General features: G+C 41.4%; 1 protein-coding gene across 1 annotated transcript in view; it reads right to left on the minus strand.

Moving 5' to 3' along the window:
* Epha4 (EPH receptor A4) overlaps positions 1 to 20174 on the minus strand; it is a 134160-nt gene that overhangs the window by 16421 nt on the left and 97565 nt on the right. Inside the window, exons 6-8 of the mRNA XM_028760580.1 lie at positions 11056 to 11180; positions 9631 to 9790; positions 8466 to 8577 (exon numbers count right to left, since the gene is read on the minus strand). Coding sequence (XP_028616413.1) covers positions 8466 to 8577; positions 9631 to 9790; positions 11056 to 11180 — 397 coding nt within the window. The remainder of the gene's footprint in view (positions 1 to 8465; positions 8578 to 9630; positions 9791 to 11055; positions 11181 to 20174) is intronic.

Below are 20174 nucleotides of genomic sequence, written 5' to 3' on the forward strand. Positions count from 1 at the left end.
TCTCTCTCTCTCTCTCTCTCTCTCTCTCTCTCTCTCTCTCTCTCTCTCTCTCTTTGTATGTATAAGAGAACTCAAGTGCACATGCACACATGGGTGTGGCATTCAGAGGACAATTTTGGACAGTTGATCCCCTCATTCTACCTTTATGTGGCTTTTAGAGGCTAAACTCATGTGCTTTTTCACTCTGAGCCATCTTGCTGGCCCTGTATACACATTCTTAATTAAAGTGAGTTTCATTAGTGAAATGGCAATAACGCTCAGTGTGTGAACACATCTTGTTGCTACAATCATGATAGCATCGTAGCACCTCGTTATCATGTTTCAGAGATCAGGGATTTAGCTCAGTAGTAGAGTTCCTACAAAAAGCAAGGTCCTAGGTTAGGTCCTCATCTGGGGGGCTGGGGTTGGGTGGAGGAACATACCCTATAGCATACCTAAGATACAAATATATAAATACCTAAGATACAAATGAAATTTTAGAAAGTACAATATTTGTTTTGTATTTGACTACATTCCAATAGATTTGGTAGACTACTAGGTCTGTAAATTTTCTTCCAATAAGAGGTACCTGGTCTCAAAATTTACATACTGCCTGCCCATAACTTGTTGAAGTGAGATTTTACTTTTTTTAAATAAAGCTTTGGGAAATATAAATCTCTAATACATATAAATCTTGAATCAAGAAAATATGAATCACTTATATAAAGTGGAAAAATCAACTCAAGACTTGAAAATTAGTATATACACACACATGTATATGCATATGTAATTGTGTCCAAGTATGAGGTACTGGAAATAGAACCCAGGGCCTACCATATGCTAGGCCAGCATTCCACACTGGACTACATCCTTGGCCTTTAAATATACACTTGATGTTTAATGAGGAGAAATTATATCACATAAAATAATTAGAAAAATCAACTCACTTATTACAGATCTTTTCACTTTGGGAGACTAAAGGCAAGTTAGGGAATAAAATGTGTTAATGTATGACTCTATGTAAAATTTACAATAAAATTAATCACTGTGCTTTGAGTTTCAAAGGCAAGGTAAAGCCAGCGTGTGTGTATTCCTATCAGAATGAGATACCCTCAAATCATCAACTTTGAACAGGTAGAAAGGCTAGATAACTCTTCAGAGGAGAAAGTAGCATAGAGGCAAAAGGAGATAAGCGGGCAAGTGGGTAGACAGCCCACCTCTGGCATCGAGGCCCTGGGCACACGCGCGGCCCTGAGCACATGCGCAAAGCTCCCTCCCACATCCTCTCATTTGTCAGCTATGTAGGCACCAGCTCAGCAATCAGACCCTCAGAGCCCACAGATGTTCCTCTACATGGATAATTCCCTTGCAAATAATGATACCTTGTGCTCTTACATCCTATTTAACTTTTCAAAGTAGTCTCGTTACAAACATTATCTCCTCCCCTAGCTGTTTGCAAAGCATGAGCCAGCTTAGCAAAACAGAGACCCCCAGTTACCACAGTTAACTGCAAAGTGCGTATTTCAGTACCAAATAACAGCCTGTGTTTTCCTTTGCAGTTAGCTTTTCAAAGGGCCTTCAAAGGGTCTATTATTTAATTGCTTGTTCACAACAACCCTGTGAAAGGAATCAGGTGGAAACCACATGTTCAGCTCCATTGTACAGATGAGGACATGGTACAGGCAAGGATGCAGAGCTAGGGGCATCACTCACATCCCCTCTTGCCCTGATCCAGGCCAGTCCTGCACAGTGCCTCTCCCAGAGGAGATGAAGTTAAAAGGTAAATGGTGAGACTTAATCGTACATTTAAAAGTATTGATTGATTGTGTATGTGTGCGGGCATGCAAAGTATGTTCCGTGTGTGTGTGTGTGTGTGTGTGTGTGTGTGTGTGTGCAGGTGGCAGAGTACAGTCTCTGGTGTCACTTCTCAGAGGCTTTCCACATTTTGAGATAAGGTCTTTTACTGTGTCTTGAAACTCACTAGCTATCCATCTTGTCCCTCCACCCCAAACTGCATTATCAGCATACATACCTCGATGCTGGCTTTAATCTGGTACTACTTGAATTCTGAGGCTTGCAAAGCAAGCAATTGACTAAGTGAACTATCTCTCCTGCCTAAACAGTATATTTTATATCAGCAAATTCACACCCAACTGCTCCTAAACGGCTTCATCAAAGAAATTTAACAAATAGACTTAGTGCCGTGAATAGAAAGAACTTTCTATGAACCATGTGATCCCCTCTAACCTGCCCTCTCCTCCCCTGTCCTTTGCCCCTTTTAAAAGTTGACAGAAAGGTGTTAGGCCAGAGACTACAGAAACAATATTTGGGGTCAGGAAAACACCAAGACTAAATCCCTAGGGTGTGATAGGCTATCTTATCAAAGTTCTAAAAGCCCTATCTGAAATCATAAGGCTATCTTTTAAACCATTTTAGAACTCCAATACTGAAATTAAGTGGAAAAAATATATATAGAATAAGAGAGCTTTAGTAACTGCCCCTCCTTTATTTAACCTGTCCAGAGACCCAACATTGAACATGGTGCATGTGAGAAAAGCATTCAACCATTGAACCATATCCTTGGGCTCTTGGCAACCATTTGAAATTAAAGAGTTGCTTTTGTTTTTATTAAATGAATATCTGCAATAGAAATCAGTGTCCTCAAGAAAATCCTGAAGCATGGCTGCTTTCACATCAAGCACATTCATTAAAAATGGACAAAACCAGAGGGAATACAAAATGGCAGAGGTCATTAAGGATAAAGTTCTTCCCATTTCTTCCTCAGACTTGCCAACATAGAATTATGTGAGCGGTGAAGGCGCCTTTAAAGATCCTTTTAATGTGGAGTGTTATTTGGAGTAGAAGACCCTACAAGGGTACAGGGGATATTGAGAAAGAAACAGGAGGATTACGGTTCAAAGACTAATTGTAGCCTATTACCACGCTAATAATACCTTGAAAACAAAAATGCCTGAGTTCTGCTCTACCTCTGTCACCTATGACCCTTTCCCCTTGGGCTCAGAGTTGGACAATGTGGTTCATTATTATCCCAGGAGAGAAAGACCATTGAAGCTTACTTTGGGTGAGCCCTCCTGATGAGCCAAGTCTAAATTGACATCTCAGACGGGTCACCTGAATGGCAGAAGCAAGGCTTTGTGGGAGATTTTCTAATTACAAAGATGTGGACAAGGCGATTAGCAAGGGGAAGTAGTGGAATGGTTTGTTAGAATGGTCCAGAAGGAAACATGGAACCTTGCCACAGTAGGTGTCCTGGCAAAGGGCCCTCACACTGCAGGTGAAACTTTGAGTGAATGGAATCCTCCCTGCCATCCCAGGGACTGGCTAATAAGGGTATTAACCATCACCGGAGGGAACAGCAGGAAACCTTCCAGCCAATGTGCTCTTCCTGGCACCTTGACTACTCAATAAAATAAATAAGAAGACAGAAGTGTGGCAGGGGCTGCCCATAAGCCTCACTTTTTATCAAAATACCAACTTTCCTCATCAAGTGCACAGATTTGATGAATGTGACTCACTGTTCCAAAGTTAATTAGTAAAAGGTAAGTAATTTATTCTCTAAAGGGCAGATTAAAGATGAAGCCTTAATAAGGAGCATGGCTCCTGTAGGGACCCTTTTCAGAGCTCAGGAGTCTCTCCCACAAAGATTCATATACCATATCCTTCTTCCCCTTCCTCAAGCTGCCACTGTTCCTGCATCAAAAGATGCCTAGTGGTTCCTCCCAAGCAGCAATTTGATAGAGCTGGAATTGAACCACTGTGGTTGCTTGCAAGGTTCTTAGAAATGTTTTCTGGAGTCAGTTGCCTCCCAATAGTTTGAATGTACATGATGCCGTCAGAGCCCATTTGGGCAAACATTTAAGTGTATTCATTTCTATATGCATGTCCCAGCGATGCATACGAGGACTCAAGGAAAGATAGACATAGGCTGAGCAGAACCTCTTTCAGGATTACCTGAGCTGTCTGTCAGCTCCAAAGCACAGAATGTGAATCTTGGGTACGAGACAAATTAACTCTGAACATTTTTCATGTATCCGATGTCACTTATTCAAAGATTACAGGCCCTGATAAACATATCTAAATTTTTTCCTGGATGTTACATTGTTTTCCTAAAAATCAATTTGGTTCTTTGTAATCTGGTGAAAGGGCCATTTTATAACCCTTGTGTAAATGGAAACCCAGTAGCACAGGCTATTCCAATCAGACCATCTTGAAGCCAGCACATGCTCTTGGGACATCAGATCATGCTGTCCCTTAACCAAAGAGTTCTTTAAGAAAACCCAAGGACTCTTCCCATATTTTAGTCATTTTCTTTTTCTTTTTTTATTGGATATTTTATTTATTTACAATACAGATGTCATCCCCTTTCCCCATTTCCCCTCCCTAGAAACCCCCTATCCCATTCTCCCTCCTCCTTTATGCTTTTATACCATTTTAATTACATGCAAGTATGAAGGTCAGTTCTAGGCTGAGGAACTAGCAATACAATAGATGCAAATAGTCAAGGAACAAACAAGACAATAAACATTTTCTTAATATTGTTTCCCATGTTTGAACAATAAAATACTGTTGAAAGCCAGCAGGATGGCTCAGTGGATAAAGTTACTTGCTACCAAGCTACTTGTGTTTGATCTTTGGGACTCCTATGGTAGAAGAAAAACCAATCCCTGCAAGTTGTCCTTTGACCTACACATGTATGCTGTGGCATACATGAGTGCACACACATACATGTCAAATAAATAAATAAATAAATAAATAAATATTAGAAAAAAAGAGTAGCCTCAAATAATCTGAAATCATTGCTATCACAGGGGAAGGGTTGTCAGAGAAATTTAATACAGAGTCCGTCAGTCTGGGAGGTCCTGGGTTTCAAGTTGCATTTAATTATATAAGTATTAACAGTCCTTTGAAAGACATGTTTAAAAAGCAGTAAAGAAAGTGATTAAACTTGAGACCACAAATATATAAACATGTAAACAGGGAAACGGTGATTTGCTCTTTAAGAGAATGTGTGTATAGCTGGGATAAAAGTTCTCATGACAGTACTCCAGGGTCACATCTATAGTAGGGACAGTTGGGTGCTCTGGAAAGTAGATATTCTCCTGAAATGATAACCAAAGCCCAGATCTACAATGCCATAAAATGTAAATTAGAGGTTGTTGAGACAGCTCACTGGTTAAAGGCTTCTGCTGCCAAGTCTGAAGACCAGAGTTTGATCCCCAGAACCTTCATGATAGAAGAAGAAAATGAATAACAACAACAACAACAATAATAATAATAGGAGGAGGAAGAAGACTCCTGCAAGTTGTCTTCTGACCTTTATACATACAAGCATACACAATAGATAAAATGTAAAAAATTGAAAGTACATTAACTTATTTTCTTGACATTATGTGGGTTGTAAAAATGTCTCAGTCAACATAATTGCCCAGACAGCATTTCATGTTGCTTGCATGTTGAGTAATTAAAATCTATAATTGCAATAATTTCATTCTTTGATGGAAATTCCTAAATGCTTATACATTCAAGTTGGCTGAGAAGAAAGAAAGAAAGAAAGAAAGAGAGAAAGAAAGAAAGAAAGAAAGAAAGAAAGAAAGAAAAGAAAGAAAAGAGGGAGAGGGAGAGGGAAAGGGAGAGGAAAGAAGGAAGGAAGGGAAGAAGAAGGCTGAACCTTTCGACTGAAAGAGTGGATTATTCTTGCTTACCTCAAGTTCTGGCTTCTCGTTATAAATTAGATGAATACAATAGAATAAATAAACACCACCTATTTTAAAATCTAGCAACATGCCAATTGTGAGCCTGAGGCAGTTTCTCCTTAAATAACAAATTAGCAACAAACAGATTTGTCTCCTGGTGGCCACCAGAAGCTCTCGAACATTTCCTTTCTCTGAGCCTTTTTCCATCCACATTGACATGCCAACAATACACTGAGATCCAGCTCAGCTCACAAGAGCTCTGCTTTACTATGGACATAGGGTAGGCCCAACCCTTCAATCCTCCTACCTCAGCCTCCCCAGTGCTGGGTGTCACCATGCCTGGCTCCCACCGTCCTTTCTGACAGCAACATTCTGTGGCTCTCAGAAGCAAGAGATGGTGACAGGTGAAGGTAACGTGGCTTCTCCAGGCTCAGATGCTCAGTCTGTGACTTCTTCACACTGTCAGCCTAGACCATTTCAAGGTACCATTTATTACCTGTCCTTTGTACTCTAACTAAAGCCCTGGGTCACGCTTCTTTGTCTACAGTACCTGTCTCTGCTCACCTGTTGTCCTATTTAAATACACGTAGTTGTCCCAGATAAACAGAGCAGACAGCCCAGTAGGGAGAATTAGCTGAGTGAGCACCCTGCTGCTGCAGGCCTGTCAGCTACCTGGCTCCAGGCAGCCCTTCCCCTGACAGCTTTATGGCCAGCACTAAGGAAGAATCAATATGAGGGCAAGGGGCTGACATTTCATTTTCTAAAAACTGATCCATTGAGGACCAATCACCAAGCAGTGTTTATCAGCATTGGGAAGTGACTTTTTTTTTTTTTTAAATGGGGGAGAAGGAGCAGAAATCCACACTGGGTAGGTAACTCGACGGGGTCAATTCTCTAAGGCGGGATGGCCTTATAATTGGAAATCTCATGCAACCCTCTGCCTCTCTCCCCTTATATAATAAAATGATCAATAAAAAAAAAAAAGCACAAAGGGCATTAAGTCCTCAGACTTGAGGATGCTGCCTTTGGCAGCCCCAATTTTTAATAAACCCGTCTCCCTGCATTATAGTGTCCTTGCTTTTCTTTCTTCTCACCAAAGCTAATGTTTGACACAGAACAGCCACAGGAGTGACTGACTTATCTTTAACTGCTTGAGTCTGACTGCTGTGTTTGGGGACACTTTTAAAACAACGACAACCAAAAAAAAAAAGTGAAAGAAAAGAGAAGGAAAGGAAATTTACAGAAAAGCTGGCCCACGAGATGAGTTCAGTGTACAAGATGAGCTCACTTGCCAAGTGCTTGAAGCGCTCATGTGCCCCTAGGCATCACACGGTAGCCAGATCTTTTTAGACTACTGTTTTTGAAGTAGAGGTCATTCATGTTTTTCATTAATTTTTACCATTTTGGTACTTCCTGTGTTTATATTTGAAGCACTGTAATATGCATTAATGTAAACAAATGTCCATGTAATTTCTACATTCCCCCCATCTCATTCTTCTCCCTGCAATTGGACGAGTTCAGGGCAATGTACCATTTCCTATGCATTATAACAATGCATACAGAAGTAAAATCTCAAGGCAGGGCAGCAACAGGGAAAAGTCTTGATCGCCTTTCAAATTTTTCCTTCTTGGAGACATAACTCACAGCTCTAGTTGAATACGCCTACTTAAAGATTGTGCAAAAAGGAATGAAGCCAATGACGAATATAGAGACACCATACAGAGCAATACATCGTTCCATAGTGTGTTAGTACTGGAGTGAACAAACGGACCTTTGTATATATACTGGGGCACTCTACAAACCAAGGGTAGAATCAAGATATTACGAGATGCATGGGCCTCTCAGGCAAACCCTTACATTGGTTCATCACCCTAATGTCAACACACGTCAATGTGAAGTAACAGCATTGTGGCATGATGGAGACAGCCAGAGACATTGGTGAGATCATCAGCAGGTGGATGGGACAATCTGACAGTGGGTGGCCTGCAGGCCAAGCATGACTCTGAGGGTCCAAACAGAGCTCTAACTACAATCATACCAAAACGATGCTGGATAAATGTCGTAACTCCCTTTATGTCATTTTTACCCTCGGTCACTTGAAGAGCATTATACTGAAGATTATATTCACATCGAGAGATCTGCTCTAGAAAATTGTGAATGTGGTATTCGGTGAGAAGTGGCTAAGATGAGGATCATTGCAGCTGATGATGAGCATCCAAACCCCGCGACACTATTGGTCAGTGTGAACAACTAGGCGGGGTGATAGAAGACTGCTCCAAAGACCATGCAACCAAGCCATCACTACTTCTCTTTCAAGCATCAAGGTACACCTTACTGTACATGGGATAAACACACTGTCCGATCGGATTCTCTTCCAAGAGAATCACTGTGCCCAGAATGATCAATGAGAGTTGTGAAAATGTCGATGTTCTTTTAGGGATGGGGAAGCACAGTGCTCACGCTCTTTACTATTCTCATTAACTAATGTCATGCTGTAGCACCTACTGTGCTACTGTAGTATCTAACACGTTTATCAAAGTTTCTTGCCAACAACCCTTTGAGGCAAGCAACAACCACTGCTATCTTATAGAAGAAAACAAATACAATTGTTGGATGGCAATGTTCAACTTTTGGGGCCTGCATTTTATATATACAGCTTTGGTGCATAGAGAGTCCAGGCTTAACGGAGAGCTAAATGGTACTAGCATGCAAGAAAAGACACAAGCCTCCTGCAGAAAACTGGGAAGGAGTGGGAGGCACTTCTGTCCTTACCTTCGGCTGATCACAAAAGCTGCAATGAGGATGACCACGAGCACCACACTGCCAGAGACGGAGACCAGCAGGACAGTGGAGTTGGCTCCATCCCCAATGATCCGGGAAGGCACTGGAACGACAATTACATGGGGTCTCATGGGGGCAGTCCTAAAAGGTGGAACTTGTTAGCCCATTCAACATCCATGTTAGCAAATCCATGCCATAGCGTCTGCTAAGCAAATCCCACACCACCACTCCCAACCATTCTGCTATGAATATAAAAATATATTGATGCCTTAATATCTTTTTGTCAAAAACCTCACATAATGAAGAACTATATTCTTTAGTGGAAAACATATATGGAAAATTCATAAAGTTTGCTCTACCTTGATCCCCAGCTATTAAAATCCAACCTATTAGATAGAGGTCAGCTCAAAGCACTCTCCTCCTCCTTGTAGATTTCCTATATAACAGCAAAAATGCCAGTGTCCCTTATACTCATCTCAACTTTCCCATCTGTCTTCTTCATCCTCATTTAATAATTTGTCAATATGAACAATTTATATCTGTAATAGACATTGAAAATTCTGTCCCAGCATCTCCTTATCAAGTAGGCCCAGCCTGGGCTAAGTAATTAAGGAGGTGGTGATCTCTTGCTCAGTAAACTTGTGTTCAGTTGCCCATTCCAGCCCTCCAGGGAACAAGACTTAATGTTTCTACAAAGGACTTAAAAACATACATGCACACTAATGACACTATTTAAACAGATTCCTGGAAATAAGTAGGAGGGGGTGAAAGGGTAATTTTGGTTCCTTCTTTAATCTCAGGAAGAAAACTCTTTTCCTTAAAGTGGGGTGACTACAGAACCTTCAATTAGTTAGGTTAGCAAACCCATTATTCATGGTTGGTAGAAGGTTCAAAAAGATAAACATTGACATCGTTTTTCATTCATAGGAAGACAGATGAGAAACTCTTATGAAAAACATTCTTCAAACAGCACAAGGGTTTCTTAAGAGGTAGACACTGGCTACTCAGTTTCATGCAAATATCCACAGTAGCCAAATGCTTACCTAGCTTTAAAAAAAAGAAAACCTATACACAGCTCTTTGGGTTTCACTAGAGTGGAGCTCAACCTATAAATGAATCGTCAGAGAATGGGTGACACCTGGGTGGTCTCTGTTACCTGTATTGGTAGTGACTTCCAAGGGCTCGCTGAAGTCTCCATAGCCGGCGGCAGTCCTGGCTCGCACGTGGAAAACATAGGAAGTCAGCGGGTTCAGGCCTTTGATATCTGTGTTCCTGGCAGCTGTCCGAACTATGCGATAGCTTCGTTCATTCTGATCCTACAGCAGAGTGAAGCATAATTGGTGAGCTATGAAATCAGTTTTTTGACTCCAGGCAGGAGGAGGGAGAGACTCCAGCTCCCCAGGAGTCTGGAAGCAAATGACTGGACACCAGGTACATTCCCTAAGCCCCATGTTCTCTGCAATGCTCTGCAGTGTTGAAGTACTGGTGTCCTTTTTTTACAGTTAAAAAGGAGGCGGGGAGGGCTTCAGGGTCATTGTTCACATTGATCATTCTATGCGTTTTATTTATAATCTTTTGGAGCTTTGAGAATGAAGTCATCTGTTTTTGAAAGGAACATCAAGTGATGGTCAATGTTTTTTCTAGTTTTTAGCCCCAAATTATTAAGAAATTGAAAACAGCATTACGATCTTTTATTTCGGACCCTTATCTCTTGTGTGTGTGTCCTCTGAGTCCTCCTTCGTGTGTAATGGACTGGGACACAAGTGTGCACAGGGACCACACATTTCTATTCCTTCTATGACACCCTGCCTCCCTTGCAAAGGCCTCTTTTCTGTCTGGAAAGTGGCAAAAAATATTATAATCTGATTTCAATTAAACAATCCAGTCCCCCTCCTATTTCAAATAAGGAAGCCAGTTGGAGACTCCTTTAATCCCAGCACTTAGGAGGCAGAGGCAGATGTATCTCTAAATTTGAGGCCAGCCTAGTCTACAAAGTGAGTTCCAGAACAGCCAGGGCTACACAGAGAAACCCTGTCTTTAAAAGAAAAACTCCAAGGGAGGCAAGAGGAGGGAGGCTGATTGTTCATTTTCTGGACAAGGTTGGAAGCAAATAGCTTTCTTCAGAACTCTGTCCACTAAGAGACAAATTATTTGCAAAATTAATGCCTTTCTATAAATGGCTGAGGAATGTAATTTTCCTCTGCCAATTTTCTGTTAAAAGTCATCAAAACCCACACCTTTATTTTGAACAGCAGTGATCTGCTTAAACATGTCATTAGTTTAGCAGTTATGAGTCATGCTGCATGATAGAAGATATATAGATTAGGTCTTGATTTCTTTTACTCGAAAGAAGAGATAATTATATTAGAACATTGTGTGTGTTTTTCAAGATAACGAGTCAAATATTACATTTCATAATCAGATTTGTTGGGAATTGAGATGCATTTGATTTTCTTTTTACTGCTGTTTCATGATTTAGAGCTGTCTAATGTTTGAACAACACAGAGGAAGGAATGGAAAGAAAGAGAAAGGGAAGGAGAGAGAGAGGAAGAAGGAAGGCAAAGAAGAAAGAGGGAAATACCTTTTCATAATATTTGACTTCATATTCTAAGATGACTCCATTTGGTCGATCGGGTTCCAGCCAAGCCAGCGCCACACTGTATCTTGTAACTTCTTTAGCCTGGACCAAAGCAATGGATGATGGTGCTATGGGGAGAAAGAAAGAAAGAAAGAAAGAAAGAAAGAAAGAAAGAAAGAAAGAAAGAAAGAAAGAAAGAATCATCTTACTTTAAAAAGAAACATGCTTCAGGAACCCACTACTCAACAATGTCACTTGACTTCAGAGACCCATGTCTTTCTGAAGGCCATGGTGCCTTCTCCAGAGAAGAGCATTTATCACTGCCACTGTCTCCAGACCTTCCTTTGTATAGGGCTTGTCTTTAACAGATCATCTGTGAGAGAACTGAAGACGCAGTTCTGTGTGTAAGGCTTGCTTTGCAATCATGAGGATCCGAGTTTGGATCACCAGTACCCATAGAAAAGCTGGGTGTGGTTGGCACTGATTTGTAACTCTGGAAGTAGGGAGGTGAGTAGGGAAGGATCGAGGAGGACGGTGGTGGCTTGACCAGGTTTGGCTTCCATGGACTCATGTATTTAAATGCTTAGCACTATGAGGAGGTGTGGTCTTACTGGAGCCAACCCTTCTGCTCCCTTCAAATCAAGATGTAGAACTCGAAGTTCCTCCAGCACCATGTCTGCCTGCAAGTTGCCAGGTTTCACGCCATGATAATGGACTAAACCTCTGAAACTGTAATCCAGCCCCAATTAAATATTTCCCTCTATAAAATTTGCCTTTGTCAAGGTGTCTCTGCACAGAAATGGAAACCCTAACTGAGACAAAGACGGTGGATATTCTTCTATACCTGATGGCCATTGAGAAACTACACATAGAAATAGGTGTACACACATACATACACAATCAACAAGTGAACCAATGGGTTGGTGACTTTAGGAGCCCAGTGTCATTTCCCTGGTTTCTGAAACAACTTTTGCGATTGGGCAATGGGTATAGGGCTCACTGACTGAGGTGTTCTTTTACAAGTCATAGTTGCCTCAGGCAAACCTTCATTCAAGCTGAGCAAGCCTTTTACCCTACCTCCAAGTACCAAGGTATCTTATTGATACTTAATTTTATACAAGCAGAAGGATTTGCCATTCTTCCACAGTTACTGTAGGGAATGCTGGAAGGCAAATGATCTATACACCTTCCAATATAAATAAAAATACTGCTTAATTACAGTAAGACTTTCTGTTTGAGCATGGCCATGCAAATAATGAAGAATACAAATAAAAGCCGAGATAGTCTCTCTGGACATGAATGATATTATGCAACTATTTTACAAGAGGTTGAAGTTGTTCTTGTGCCTGGTGGGCTGCAAACCTTCCTTTCCACTGAGAAAAACATGAAAGCATTTTTCATGGGTATGTTACTAGGGTGGCAGGGGGAAGGTGGTACAAACTAGAGATTTATAAAACCAGGCTGCCCAATGCTTGCATCTATCCTATGTGGAGTTGTCATCTCTGGTCAGCTGTTAGCGAACTTTGCTGTGACAGACATGAGCCAGTGCCAGCATACAACCCCTAGAGAGAAGAGGAAACTTCCATGAAATCCTTCATCTAATCTCACAAAGCTGGCTTCAAGTACCAGAGATTAGGGAGCTTGCTAAATTGAATGCATATTCACCTTACTCTCCAAACTGGGAATGTGAAAACGGGCTTCTGACAAATGAATGTTATTCTCCCTTGTACCCATGAGGCAGCCAATTCTCAATGAAGGAAGGAATAAGTAAGTTAACACCAGAAGCAGAATATGGAAAGAGTCCAGACCCGCCTGACCATACATGTTGCTTATGTATCCTAGTGGCATAAAAGTGAGACTCTCTATGACAGAGCCAATCCAGCAAGGGTTGTTGTCTCTAGAGGCAGATACTGACAGTCTGACATCTCTGTTAGGGATGCCCTAGGATGGAAATACGTTCAGACATTTCTCCCAGTGTCTCTATCTCTCTCTGTTTCTGTCTCTGTGTGTCTCTCTTTCTGTCTGTCTCTCTCTCTCTGTCTCTCTCTCTCTCATATATCCAAAGCTATTCCAGATTGGAACTCAGGCATAGACACCATTGAAAGATACAATGCAATACACATGGTCTCCATCAAAGGCAAGGCCAAGGTTAGCAATACCCAACTGGATGAACAAAGCTGCCTGCAGCACATATGGAAGCCACTGAACATCTGAAGAAAATGGAGAACGGAAATGTGCTTATTAGATGTATTAACACACACACACACACACACACACACACACACACACACCACGCTTTTCTTTTTCTGTGCTAGTCGGCATAGAACTTTTAACCTATAGAATTCAAGGAGCAAGTTTCTTAAATATAGATAGAGGTAGAGAGGCAGCCAGGCTCAGGAGGCTGCCTGACTGTGAAAAGCCATTTCACTCCAGGTAATAAATATATTGCCTAACAGAGCACTTTAGCATACACTCAATAAAAGGGGCCTCTTTAAGCTCTGAAGTTCCTGAGATTGAGAAATGAAATAGAAAAGGGAAGCCATTACAGAAGAGGCAGGAGGGAAGCAAATCAGAAAATTATCAAATGAACTTTCTCTCAGAAACAGTCTGGGTTGGATTCTGGGGAAAAAAAAAAAAAAAAAAAAAAACTGACAGAGTCTCTGGACAACAATAGCCTGGATGCCCCCAGAGAGTGCCGCTGGACTAAAATGGCTTCTCTCTGGCTACGTTATGAGGATGCTGTGGCACAGGGAAATGAATCCAATTTCAATTTTTGAAGTTTGAGCAGCAGCATTCCTGTAACCGCTGAAAAGGGATCAGGGCTCAGCCTGGATATTGTAAACTCTCAAGAAGGGAGACAACACAGTCTGATCCCTTCGTTAACAGAATAGTCTTAATGCACACTTCCTTGGGAAATTGAGATGTATGCACTGGTGCAAAGGAAAATGGGCAGAGTGGATCTTGTCTGAGATGTCATAAAAATGCAGGAGAGAGAAACGAAAGAGAAACACAATGGGAAGGAAAGACAATGAAACCTATCAGATGAGGCCAGCCAGAAGAATTCTGAGTTGATGCTTGCCTTTGGTACCATCTACAGAAATACAGAACGCATAGCTCTAATTCACAAAAAGTGCCCCATGATGTGACTGTCATATTTGAATTCTTGATTGAACAGCTGTTCTTGGAGGGAGGAGGGGATATTTAACTGGGCACAGTGACAAAAGCCATCCACGGCCTGGAGAAGCTGGGAAACATACCTAAGTCAGGCATTTGCACATGGAGCGCTCTCACAGAAGAGCTTTGTCCCTCCCCTGGGAAGAACTCGGGCTCTGCCATATTGACACTTTGGGAAAGAGGCAACTTGGATGTCCTCCATATCACAAGCCACATATGGGTTCGCCCCTCGCCTTTTTCTACCCTGTTTCCAACACAGCCTCCAATTCTACATCTGGAAGCCATCAGCTTGCCGTGTGTGCCTGCCTGCAGTGCATTTCCCTCGATGAGGCACTTGGCAATGGAATGTCCCCATCGGTCCCTTAGCCCAGTGGTTCCCAAGCATCGGTCTTCTTACAGCACCCATGTGCCACCATCCTCCAGCCCCCGACAATGTATATCATGAATATGTAATATTTATTTGAAACTGTGTTACACTGAAAGGACACGTCCCAGTAATAAGCACTATTATCACTTCCAATTAATGACAGATAACCATAACAATATAAAATGTAAATGAAACCACGTTATCATTATCAACCTTTGATGGGTACTCTTGCCTCCCCAAACTTTGTTAAAATTCAAGATTACACAGCATTAAAGAAACATCGAGGCTATCCAGGCACTGACTTGAGATCCTGACCTTGGTATACTCAGAATTACTGAGAATGTTAAGAAAAAAAAAAAAAGCAAACTACCTTTACATAGAGTAATCCCTTCCTTTGTTACAACCCAATGGTCCTTTTCCCTAGGACAATCCTCAATGCCACCACTGGTACCTAGGCATACCTGCTTATCCCCAGTCCATCTAGAAATGTATTGGTTTTGTTTTTTTGCTTTTTTTTTTTTTTTGACAGGGTTTATCTGTATAGCCCTAGTTGTCCTGGAACTTGCACTATAGATCAGGCTGGCCTTGAACTCAAGAGATCCACCTGCTTTTGCCTCTGCCTCTTGAGTGCTAAGATTCTAAGGATGTACTACCACACCTGGGTTTAACCATACATCGTCATTGTCATCATCATCATAGTGCCGGGATTCCACCCAGAGCCCTGAGAATTCTTTCCAAGTCCTTTACCATCAAACTATGTCCCCAGTTCTATGCCTGTTTTAAAAGCCACACTGCAAGAAGGGATAATGACACTAATTGGTAATATTCAGGTAGGGAAAGATGGGTATGATGCTCGCAAAGGCAAGCATGATGAGAGGGTGATATCTAAATAAAGATTTATGTTCTCATTCAGTTGTGCCCATAATTTTCATGGTTTTGTGGCAATATTCTGAATAGCAAACAGATGACAATTGGCCTAGTTTGAGATGTGGCTAAGAGCGCAACTTCTCCTCTTAGTCTCAAGGGACTGCAGTTTTCTTTAATCCCAAGGATAACCTTCATTTCCTCTTTTACTTACAAACCATACCAATACAACCATTCAGCCATTCCAAAAATAAATAAATAAATAAATAAGAATATGCTTTATGCCTCTGCTTAGGAATTTATATTGGCCCGGAAGCACTGCATAAGACAAGACGGTACTGGGACTGGAGGATGGTGTAACAAGAAAGGTACCATGAGTCACAAAGTATTCTCATTAATTTGAGGTAAGGCCTGTGTGGTATGGTGGTAGAGCACACCTGTATGTAATTCAAGCACTGGGGAGGTCGACCCAGGTCAGAGATTCAAGGTTAAACTCTGCTACACAGTAAATCCAAAAGCCAGCTCGAGCCACTTGAGACCCTGTCTCAAAAGACTTCTCAAAAGACTTGTGTGAGGAGGAAGCAGGATAGGTAAGGGTGGAGCTGGGACAAACAAACATAAATTCTCTCTCGGGTTTTGTGTGGAAGAACTCCTCCAATGCATAAAAAAAGGAAGAAAAAGATAAGTATTCAATCCATACACTTTAAATATATTTCACTTAAATGATTTAGTAGAATGCTCCACTGACTTGAAAAAAAAATTGAGGAGAAAAGTGTCTCATTTTAAAATGTATTAGATTCCATCTTGGAGATGTCCCTCATCTTTTCTTGCCTCAATATTTCATTAGTGGATGCTTCCAGACACAAACTTAAGCGAGAGAATGCTGGTTGTCACTACAGCTCAGGATTCAGGATGTCTAGCATAGAGCATGTGTGGTCGGTACATTTGAGTGAATAATAATGAGCTAAACTTAAAATTGATCTACCTTTTTTGTGTGTATGGACAGTGAAACATTTCTTGAATATTAAAAGCCAGTCACAAGTGCTCCTTCAAACCCCCACCCCCCTGCCACCTCCAAGCATCCACCTCCCCTGACCTTTGGTGGGTTTAGTTTTGTCATTTAGCTTAACCAAGACATTGACAATAGGCGGCGGAGCAGATGACAGTCCTAATTATAAATGGGATCTCTGTTGGCGAGGTCCACGTGACGTTTCTGAACACTTTTCAAACACACAGGCTGTAAAATGTCATTCAAATGTAAGTTAACAGGAAAGCCAGGCTTCGCTGCACCTGTTCCAGACATTTTGAGGGACTGCTCTTTAGGATGACAGAGGTGTTGACAATTTACTCACTGTTTCTCATCTGTACCTCTAGGGTAGATGCAAATAGTTTTCCTGACCATCTTAATTGTGAGGAATCTCATAGTTGAGATTTCTAGGTCATTTGCTGAAACCCAGAAGGCCCCCAGAATTTCTTTTGTTATACAGGACTGTATGGACCACTGCAGACAGGCAGCTGGAGTAGGAGACATCACTGTGTATTCCTGGGAACATCCATCACTGCCACATAAGAGGAATCCAGAGCCCTCTGCAGTCAGACTAGGAACACCGAGATTAAACAATTGGAACAGACTGTCTTTCCACACACCAATGGAAACAAGTAAAATCACTTGTAAAATAAAGGAAAACCTGGAGAAGATAAAAAGGGACAATTCACCCATGTTTGAAAGTTGAATGAATTGAGCTTTCTAATAGAAAACTAAGATAAACTTCACACATCTCCCCACCTACTGCCAACCCCCATTATCTGACATTCAGAATTCCACATATCCCTGAGAAAATGAGAATTTGGACTCTCCATTTGCTCCGTACTTAAGGTTGCATATGGTTTGTAAAAGACCACAAAACATTCAGAAGGCACATGTGGTTTTATCTCCGTGTGTTTTGGATAAACAGAAACCACATAGATTAGAAGGCTCCATCGTGACTAACGGTGGCACATTTCACCGGGAGGAAGAATTACAGGGGATGCTTTGATGTCAAACAGAGGTGGCTCCCCTTAAGAACATGGTAAATTTAACTTTCTTTGGTTCAAAGCTCAGCAGTTCTCCTTGCTCCCTACTGATGTGAATACTGCAATTTTCTTTTATTCACTTCCTCAATGACTTGCCATTAAACACCTACAAGTCATTTTACTGCCTCAGTTTGGTGCTCGTGATACCCAAATGGGATAGGGTAAAGAGGAAAAGGAAGCAAGGAGAAAAGATTCAGGGAAAGATGTGTTCAACTCCTGGGCTGTAGTCCATTGGTTTCTTGTGTCCAACAAGCATTGTGAGCTATGAATGAAAACTGTTGGGGTGTGGATTTATAGGAAGAAAGAAAACAGCTCAAGTAACCCAACTGCTATTCATTCTCTGCTCAAATTAGGGTTTGGGGCAGTGATGGCCAATACACTGAAGACAGCTCCTGCCTATGGGTAAGGAAGAGTAAAAACAGCCCTTCAAAGTTTAGACCCCTGAATGGGTGGCATGTCAATGGTATACTGGTCATTGTATGGCCAGAAGATGACGATGACGTAGCCACAGCAAGGTGACTAGAATCTGAATTTAAATAGATGATGTGTACTTACAGAGTCCTTCCTGATAGGAAAACTAAGCACAGTTTACAAATACCTCTGCTTTATTCAAACGACATATTTAAATTTAATTACTCGCAGCTTAAGGTGGTTTTTGTTCAGTCTTTTCTTCCTCAGTTCAACGCCACAGCTCTGATTTGCTCCATATCAAAGGTTTGTGCATTTTAAAATGCTGTCAAGCATCAAAATGAAATGCTTTGGAGCACTAATGATATCCTTGTGATTAAAGGTTTTACATCTCAGAGAGGCTAAGAACTCTGGTGCTAACATTAATTGCTTTCTTCCACATTCAAGGAGAGAGAAGAATTTCTCATGGACTCAGCAGTATCTGTGGCACAAGGAACTAACCACTGAGCAGTTTCTATGACCTCGAAGAGGCTATACACTCCATTTTTACTATTTTTTAAACACTACTATTCTTATAGTATTTAACAAGACCAAAAGCTTCACAGACACGTGATGTTTGTAGCCCATTCAATCAGATTACCTTTGCTATCCACCTCCCACCCAGAAAATTCCTTTAAAAACTCAACTGCCTCAGGCTGTCTGTGTAAGAACCTTACCCTACTCCCTACAGCTCCTACTAAAGCTGTTAAATGACTATATCACACGAGCACATTATCCTTTTGAAACAAAGCAGCTGAGCTTGGTGGTACACATCTGTGATCCAGGGGGCTGAGGCAAGAGGGTGATCCTGATTTCAGAGCTTAAAATCAGACCAAGTTACAAGGTGAGACCTTGTTCCAAACACAAAAGGAACAAACAAACAAAACCCCACCCAACCACCCCAAATTGGAAGAAAAAAAAAAAGACAACTAAGCAAAAGGTACAGAAAAGCAAAAGTTGTATCATCTGTTGTTTTTCACATTGACAAAAAACACACAGCTTGATTTTCAGCCAAAATCTTCAGAAGAGTCTGAATTAAATGACATTTATTTACATTTAAATACTGATGGATCCATATGGATTAATTTTAAACTATGAAACACGGAGCGATTGCATCTTTTCCAGAGAGCAATTTTTCAGAGGGAAGTGCAGCATGTATTTTCAACAAATACTACAACGCAAGCAGTGCGTGTGAATGTTTACTGAAGGGTACAACTGAGCCATGCACCCAAGGATTTTGAGAATCTGATTTTGGAACACTAATAAGGCTTCAACGTGCTCAGGCTTTACATGGACTATCACCCAGGTCTTTATTTTTGGCTTAATGTGGACTCAAAACTTTATACAGTTGTCTTAGCACCACTGCCACTGCCAAGAGGTGGACAACAAATGATTTTCAACACTTTACAGAAAGCCATCAATAAAACTTGGAACCATAGGATGTGATGTTCTTAACTTTCATGTAAAGGGCTTGTGTATTGCAGTGGGAGGTAACAGGATTGTCTCCATTTACTTACTGTCCAGAGATGTGAGTTCCCTTTATCCAAATAGCTGTTTCGAAGATGGAGCTGCCCAGCCAAACCCACATTCCTAGACTCCTTTGTATCCAAGGACGATCATATGACTGAGTCTGGGACTATGGAATTTGGTTGAAGTAATTACTGATTTTCTAGACTCACTCATGAATATCCCCCTTGTGACTCTCCATTCTCTCTCCTCTGTAATCTGCCAGCTGGAGGTTGATGCCAACCTCAGCCTATCCTGGAGGCCTGACGCCAACTCTCCCCACATCACCACCAACTGAATGTGACTTCAGCAAGAAATTATGTTTTATTGTAATAACCCACTTGTGGATGCTGTGGGTTACAGCAGGTGCTCTTGGAGTGAAGTGGGGCCATTTAGCCAAAAAAAGGAGACATTTTCATAACAATGAACTCAAATGAAGTGTAGTGTACTGTGGCCAACAGAAGATTGATCTGTGGTCTGAAGCTGCCAGAATGGTGTCCAGGTTCCTTCCAGTTCTTGGCTATGGATGATGGACAGATCCCCACTCATTTGTGAAGAACTGGAGCATGTTACCCAGAGGTAAGCAGGGCCAGAGGCAGAAGTAGAGGCTCTGCAGTGACACATGAGTCTTCTCTTCCAACAGTAGGCTCAGCAGAGTAGGCTCAGCAGAAGGACAAAATGCTGGGCCAAG

This window comes from Grammomys surdaster, unplaced genomic scaffold (genome assembly GCF_004785775.1).
Source record: "Grammomys surdaster isolate TR1022 unplaced genomic scaffold, NIH_TR_1.0 126546, whole genome shotgun sequence".
Classification (NCBI taxonomy): domain Eukaryota; kingdom Metazoa; phylum Chordata; class Mammalia; order Rodentia; family Muridae; genus Grammomys; species Grammomys surdaster.